We start from the raw sequence: 8,022 nt of genomic DNA, 5'->3' as shown, positions 1-8,022 counted from the left end.
CCACTTCTATCCTCTCTCCCTCCTTTCCTCCCTCCCTCTCACTCCCGTGCCATGGCCTTGTAGATCCTCACGTCCCCCTCCTTCAGCTCTGTCAGTAGCGTCGTATTAAAACAACTCTCAAAGCTCTCCTTGAACCTCAGGTCTGACTGAAACCTCACCTTATTGGCCCACAGGAGCGTGGTGCCACTTGCTGGTCTGCAGAAGTGGCGCATGGTCGCCAGCAGCTCCTCCAGGTAGTCGTGGTGATACACCACATCGGCTGCCAGAACATAGTCGTAGCGACAGGAAGTACAGGGGAAGTCTCTCTCGAGGTCTTGACCCCAGGTGAGGGCCCTCACCTGGGGCGTGTAGCGGCAGCGGCTCTTGGAGTTACGAGAGAGGTTAAAGGTCAGGTTGGGAAGGATTTCGGGCAGGTCGGTGGCCGTTACCCAGGCTCCTGGAAAACAGGACAAAAGGGAACAATCAGTCAGTCAATCAGTCAAATTAATCAGTCTATCAAACCATGTTACCAACTGACAGACTCACCCAGTAGACTGGCCAGTGGCCACTATACAGTTAGGTAGACTGACTAAGAGACTGAAGGACAGACTCACCCAGTAGACTCGCCACAATAGACAGTAAGCCTGTGCCTGCCCCGATCTCCAGAACTGCTTTATCCAGTAGATTCACCTGCTGCCGGTTATTCTCCAGGAACTGACTTAGAGCCACCGCCTACACACACACACACAATCATCATCCTCATCACTACGATCAACTATCGCACAATGATTGTTAGTAAATCCAGATCAGTCCATATGAATTAAGTGCATTGAGTTTACATTCTTCCTTGTAAAAATGGGTTTCTATCATCATATTCCACTGTCGGTGTGCATCTGTAGAACTCACCCCCGGCCAGATGAGGGCGCCGTAGGAGTCCAGAGACTCTCGGATGCAGATTTCATGACCAGCGATGAAAAAGGACTCTTTTCCCAGGGTGTAGTAAACACTGGGCTCCCAGACGTTCAGTCTGTCCAACGCCTCCCTGGCCATCTGCTTACGGTCAGACACCACTGTAGAGAACAGGACCACAATACAACCAGGAACTCTACACCACACTGGATGGCCAACATTTTAATAATCACTACTACAGTACACACGGTCACAACATAAGACTGACCATTACACACAACCACAGATCGAACAATGAGACAGATGTTTCACACGATGTATAAATCTGAAGCATCCAGGTGGCATTTCCACTCACCACCAAATTTGGTGATGAGAGGAAGCCAAGTGGCTGGCAGTGGGAGAAGAAGTAGTCATCAGCAAAGTCCGTGCAAATAGGAAAAGTGTGAGTCTTAGTTTGCATTTTTTTCTACACTAGATCACAGTCACCATTCCTTACTGTTAAGGTTAGGAAGCCACTGCTTGCCTTCACCTGCTGTTCCATTTTCCATTGTCTCTTCTTCTTCCCTGTTCTCACCAGGCTCTCCATCTGTCCTTTCTTTCATGGGAACCTCCTGGTCAGACTGTTTGGCTGTAGAGGAGGTCTCCATCGCCACAGAACACTGTTGACATTAGACTACACTTTAGTTGACCTTGTGCTTGGACTGGGCAATGGTGAGTCCGCTGCTCCCCTATCTCCGTTGGGTCTGGTTGTCTGGGTTCGGGCCCAGAGAAATACTTATTTATAACCAACTGTCAGCAGCAAGCCACTCACGCTCTGAAAGGGAATACATCACCGACCTCCCTCAGCTCCATGCTCTTACAGTTTATCTTCTCCACACATACAATCACCAGACTTCACATCAAAACATTGTTCGTTAAGACGGTGTTTGTAAGTATCAGAATGGAGCATCATTAATACAAGTAAGTTGTAACGGCTTTTACAGACACGTTAATCTCCACATACTAATGTCCAGGAGGCTTGCAGACTCGTAGACTCATGCTCCAGAGAAATTAATAAAGTTGAATGAAATTGAACAGGATGCGTGAGCTAAGATGGAATGATGTATGATATGTAATACAGACCTGTGTGAGGTGGTGGTCTCTTTCTCTGTCTTTGTGACTGACCTTATGCATCCTGTGTTTATAGCTGGCCAGCATCCCTTTAAACATGTTCCCAAAACACTGAGCTATAATTACGGAAGGGAGGGAACATCCGACTAAGCTAGTATGATAGAGTGACAGTCAGAGAGAACGGGAGACAGATATGCTGCCTAAAGCCAGACCCCCACTTTGACTAAAGCCCTCTCCACTGTTCACTGATCCCACTCACATGGAGCCAAGTGAAGTCACCATTTTCAGGGATGTTTATGTGTGTGTTCCACAGGAGGTTGATGGCACCTTAATTGGGGACGACGGGCTCACGGTATTGGCCGGAGCAGAATCAGTGGAATGGTATAAAATACATGGATTACACGTGCGTGCGTGCTTGCATGCGTGCGTGCTTGCGTGTGCGTGTGGTTAGCTGTAATGAAATGAAAACAGCAGTATCTTGCAACACCCGTTAGGAATGTTTTAGAGCCTCTGTGTTGCAATACCCTCCTCCACTGAGTTTGGAAAGCATGGTTTGATCCCATATCGACTATCTGCAGCCCGTTGAAACCAGATTTATGAGATTATGACAATAATATGAGAGGGCACACTTAAGGCATGCCTGTCGTGGTTACCGCCTATGGCTCAGATTACACTATTCACTTTGTGGAAGTCATATGAAGTTAATGTATTGTGTGACATTAGTTTGTGGGGTCAAGTATCACTGACCCGGACTTGACCCCCTCTCCTCCCTGTCAGCACTGACCAGGGAATGAGTTGGCTCTCCTCTCCTGTTTCTCTCACCACAATTGACTCACTCTCTCTCTCTGTCTGTCATTCATCTCCCCGGCCTGTATTCTCTCTCTTCCACCATCCCTCTCTCATTCTTTTGCATGCACGGATAACCACACACAGACTAGAGCCAGCTGACACTAACAGATGAGAGGATTTCTGAGTGTGTAAATCTATAAGCTAGGCTCGTTGTCATGTAAATGATATTGCACAATATCAAAACACTCATACCAGTTTAAGGATCACTCAAATAGTTTGATTTATGTTAGACAGTAAGAGGGTTGTTTGATTGGTGATTATGTACAGGAGAACAGAACAGCCTGTTTCAACGGCTTCCCTCTTTTATGAGCAGATCTTTGATTGGTAGGACTGATTCCTCCAAAAATGGATCAGAGGATTCTGATCTCCTGTCACGCCGCTGGATAATAGCTGATCTGGAGAGGCTTGGAATACAATGTGAGTTCATACCATTCCCAGTTGTATCCAAGAGAGACAGGTGAGTAGAATAGATCATGGGACTGTGCTATGTGGGGGATGTAGTTGTAATTTTTATGTTTGACTTACAGTAAACAGTTGGTTTGGGGTCAGTGAGACTATGGCAGTGGATGTCTGGTGAACAGTTGAGAGGCTAGAGCATGCCAAATATGGATGGGCCTATAGCTCATGTAGTTTATGATTGAGCGTTGATGGAGTGGAGTCTAATCCAGCCTGTGTGTGTGTGTGTGTGTTAGTCAGGCAGGCTGCAGGCTTATTCATTCTCATAGCCCTCTGGAGAAACAGGTGTGTCTGGCCTTAAAGAGTGCACACACGTCCACAGTAGCAACAGCTGCAGAAGAAGTCTCATCTTAATGGAATACAAAAATACTGGTTTAATACAGAGGGACTGTTTCCCAGACACAAATTAAGCCAACCCATAGGAGAAAAAATAAATACATTTAAATATATTTAACGTCACATAAAATGTATTTCATTCCCCCCCCCCCTAAAATATTTTTAAAAAAAATATTTAAAAAAATCACTCTTACATACAGTTGAAGTCAGAAGTTTACATACACCTTAGCCAAATAAATTTAAACTCAGTTTTCCACAATTCCTGACATTTAATCATAGTAAAAATTCCGTGTCTTAGGTCAGTTAGGATCACCACTTTATTTGAAGAATGTGAAATGTCAGAATAATAGTAGAGAGAATGATTTATTTCAGCTTTTATTTCTTTCATCACATTCCCAGTGGGTCAGAAGTTTACACTCCCTCAATTAGTATTTGGTAGCATTGCCTTTAAATTGTTTAACTTGGGTCAAACGTTTCAGATAGCCTTCATCAAGCTTCCCACAATAATTTGGGTGAATTTTGTCCCATTCCTCCTGACAGAGCTGGTGTAACTGAGTCAGATTTGTAGGCCTCCTTGCTCGCACACTCTTTTTCAGTTCTGCCCACAAATTTTCTATAGGATTGAGGTCAGGGATTTGTGATGGCCACTCCAATACCTTGACTTTGTTGTCCTTAAGCCATTTTGCCACAACTTTGGAAGTATGCTTGGGGTCATTGTCCATTTGGAAGACCCATTTACGACCAAGCTTTAACTCCCTTCTTGATGTCTTGAGATGTTTCTTCAATATATCCACATAATTTTCCTGCCTCATGATGCCATCTATTTTTGTGAAGTGCACCAGTCCCCCCTGCAGCAAAGCACCCCCACAACATGCTGCCACCCCCGTGCCTCACGGTTGGGATGGTGTTCTTCGGCTTGCAAGCGTCCCCCTTTCTCCTCCAAACATAACGATGGTCATTATGGCCAAACAGTTCTATTTTTGTTTCATCAGACCAGAGGACATTTCTCCAAAAAGTACGATCTTTGTCCCCATGTGCAGTTGCAACCGTAGTCTGGCTTTTTAATGGCGGTTTTGGAGCAGTGGCTTCTTCCTTGCTGAGCGGCCTTTCAGGTTATGTCGATATAGGACTCGTTTTACTGTGGATATAAATACTTTTGTACCTGTTTCCTCCAGCATCTTCACAAGGTCCTTTGCTGTTGTTCTGGAATTGATTTGCACTTTTTGCACCAAAGTATGTTCATCTCTAGGAGACAGAAAGCGTCTCCTTCCTGAGCGGTATGACGGCTACGTGGTCCCATGGTGTTTATACTTGCGTGCTATTGTTTGTACAGATGAACGTGGTACCTTCAGGCGTTTGGAAATTGCTCCCAAGGATGAACCAGACTTTTGGAGGTCTACCATTTTTTGTTTGAGGTCTTGGCTGATTTCTTTTGATTTTCCCATGATGTCAAGCAAAGAGGCACTGAGTTTGAAGGTAGGCCTTGAAATACATCCACAGGTACACCTCCAATGGACTCAAATTATGTTAATTAGCCTATCAGAAGCTTCTAAAGCCATGACATCATTTTAGGAATTTTCCAAGCTGTTTAAATGCACAGTCAACTTAGTGTATGTAAACTTCTGTCCACTGGAATTGTGATACAGTGAATTATAAGTGAAATAATCTGTCTGTAAACAATTGTTAGAAAAATTACTTGTGTCGTGCACAAAGTAGATGTCCTAACCGACTTGCCAAAACTATAGTTTGTTAACAAGAAATTTGTGGAGTGGTTGAAAAATGAGGTTTAATGATTCCAACCTAAGTGTATGTAAACTTCCGACTTCAACTGTATGTATGTATGTATGTATATATATATATAAATATATAAATATATATATTTTCCCCAAAAATATATGGGGTATTGGAAAGAATGCAGACAATTCCATTGATGGAAGCTACAATGTATCTGCAATATTAAAGCTGAAAAATTGGGGAGATGTCTGTCCATAATAAAACGCTGCTCTACCTTCTTAACAGCACTATCAACAAGGCAGGTCCTAGTTTTGTCGCACCTGGACTACTGTCCAGTTGGGTAGTCAGGTGCCACAAAAAGGGATGATTCCATATGTGTTACTTCATAGTTTTGATGTCTTCACTATTGTTCTACAATTTAGAAAATGGGAAAAATAAAGAAAAACCTTTGAATGAGTAGCTGTTCAAAAACTTTTAACTGGTAGTAGTATATATATATATATATATATACACAGTACCAGTCAAAAGTTTGGACACACCTACTAATTCAAGAGTGTTTCTTTATTTTTACTATCAAAACTATGAAATAACACATATGGAATCATGTAGTAGTAACCAAAAAAGTGTTTAACAAATCAAAATACATTTGAGATTTTAGATTCATCAAAGTAGCCATCCTTTGCCTTGATGACAGCTTTACACACTCTTGGTATTCTCTCAAGCAGCTTCACCTGGAATGCTTTTCCAACAGTCTTGAATGAGTTCCCACATATGCTGAACACTTGTTGGCTGCTTTTCCTTCACTCTGCGGTCCAACTCATCCCAAACCATCTCTATTGGGTTGAGGTCAGGTGACTGTGGAGGCCAGGTCATCTGATGCAGCACTCCATCACTCTCCTTCTTGGTCAAATAGCCCTTAAACAGCCTGGAGGTGTGTTGAGTCATTGTCCTGTTGAAAAACAAATGATAGTCCCACTAAGCTCAACCCAGATTGAATGGCGTATCACTGCACAATGCTGTGGTAGCCATGATGGTTAAGTGTGCCTTGAATTCTAAATAAATCACTGACAGTGTCACCAGCAAAGCACCCCCACACCATCACACCTCCTCCTCCATGCTTCACGGTGGGAACCACACATGCTGCGATCATCTGTTCATCTACTCTGCGTCTCACAAAGACACGGCGGTTGGAAACAAAAATCTCAAATTTGAACTCATCAGACCAAAGGACAGATTTCCACCGCTCTAATGTTCATTGCTCGTGTTTCTTGGCCCAAGCAAGTCTCCTCTTCTTTTTGGTGTATTTTAGTAGTGGTTTCTTTGCAGCAATTCGACCGTGAAGGCCTGATTCACGCAGTCTCCTCTGAATAGTTGATGTTGAGATGTGTCTGTTACTTGAACTCTGTGAAGCATTAATTTGGGCTGCCATCTGAGGTGAAGTTAACTCTAATAAACTTATCCTCTGCAGCAGAGGTAACTCTGGGTCTTCCTTTCCTGTGGCGGCCCTCATGAGAGCCAGTTTCATCATAGCGCTTGATGGTTTTTGTGACTGCACTTGAAGAAACGTTCAAAGTTCTTGAAATGTTCTGGATTGACTGACCTTCATGTCTTAAAGTAATGATGGACTGTTCTTGCCATAATAAGGACTTGGTCTTTTACCAAATAGGGCTATCTTCTGTATACCATCACTACCTTGTCACAACACAACTGATTGGCTCAAACGCATTAAGAAGGAAAGAAATCCCGCTATTTAACTTTTAACAAGGCACACCTGTTAATTGAAATGCATTCCAGGTGACTACTTCATGAAGCTGGCTGAGAGAATGCCAACAGTGTGAAAAACTGTTATCAAGGCAAAAGGTGGCTACTTGTAGAATCTCAAATATAAAATATACTTTGATTTGTTTAACACTTTTTTGGTTACTACATGATTCCATATGTGTCATTTCATAGTTTTTATGTCTTCACTATTATTCTACAAGGTAGAAAATAGTAAAAATAAAAACCCTGTAATGAGTAGGTGTGTCCAAACATTTGACTGGTACTTTCTTGCTAGATCGTCTGAGAACAGCCACCCGGACAGCTGATGAAACTGAGAAGTCTTTCTGTCTCTAATAAAGCCCTTTTGTGGGGAAAAACGTATTCTGATTTGCTGGGCCTGGCTCCCAAGTGGGTGGGCCTATGCCCTCCCAGGCCCACCCATGGCTGCGCCCCTGCCCAGTCATGTGAAATCCATAGATTAGGATGTAATGAATTTATTTAAATTGACTGATTGATTTCCTTATGTGAACTGTAACACTGTAAAATGTTGAACTTGTTGCCTGTTGTGTTTATACACTGCTCAAAAAAATAAAGGGAACACTTAAAAAACACAATGTAACTCCAAGTCAATCACACTTCTGTGAAATCAAACTGTCCACTAGGAAGCAACACTGATTGACAATAAATTTCACACGCTGTTGTGCAAATGGAACAGACAACAGGTGGAAATTATAGGCAATTAGCAAGACACCCCCAATAAAGGAGTGATTCTGCAGTTGGTGACCACAGACCAATTCACAGTTCCTATGCTTCCTGGCTGACGTTTTGGTCACTTTTGAATGCTGGCGGTGCTTTTATTCTAGTGGTAGCATGAGACGGAGTCTACAA

General features: G+C 43.0%; 1 protein-coding gene across 1 annotated transcript; it reads right to left on the bottom strand.

The window, feature by feature from the left end:
* mettl21cb (methyltransferase 21C, AARS1 lysine b) lies at positions 1-1,540 on the bottom strand. Its single transcript, XM_055870244.1, has 4 exons — positions 1,418-1,540; positions 886-1,049; positions 594-711; positions 1-436 (listed from the first exon to the last, which is right to left on the bottom strand). The coding sequence occupies exons 1-4, from the start codon at positions 1,533-1,535 to the stop codon at positions 39-41; spliced, it is 798 nt and encodes a 265-aa protein (XP_055726219.1). The 5' UTR covers positions 1,536-1,540; the 3' UTR covers positions 1-38.
* Between the last annotated feature and the right edge of the window lie 6,482 nt (positions 1,541-8,022).

Source organism: Salvelinus fontinalis, chromosome 19 (assembly GCF_029448725.1).
Source record: "Salvelinus fontinalis isolate EN_2023a chromosome 19, ASM2944872v1, whole genome shotgun sequence".
Classification (NCBI taxonomy): domain Eukaryota; kingdom Metazoa; phylum Chordata; class Actinopteri; order Salmoniformes; family Salmonidae; genus Salvelinus; species Salvelinus fontinalis.
This window is presented reverse-complemented; position numbering and strand designations above follow the sequence as displayed.

Excerpts from the sequence above, each read along its gene's own strand:
- mettl21cb (XM_055870244.1), bottom strand. The coding sequence starts at position 1,535 with ATGGAGACCTCCTCTACAGCCAAACAGTCTGACCAGGAGGTTCCCATG. Across the intron at positions 1,050-1,417 it reads AATGGAAAATGGAACAGCAG|TGGTGTCTGACCGTAAGCAG; the intron begins GTGAAGGCAAGC and ends TGTTCTCTACAG. Across the intron at positions 437-593 it reads TATTGTGGCGAGTCTACTGG|GAGCCTGGGTAACGGCCACC; the intron begins GTGAGTCTGTCC and ends CCTGTTTTCCAG.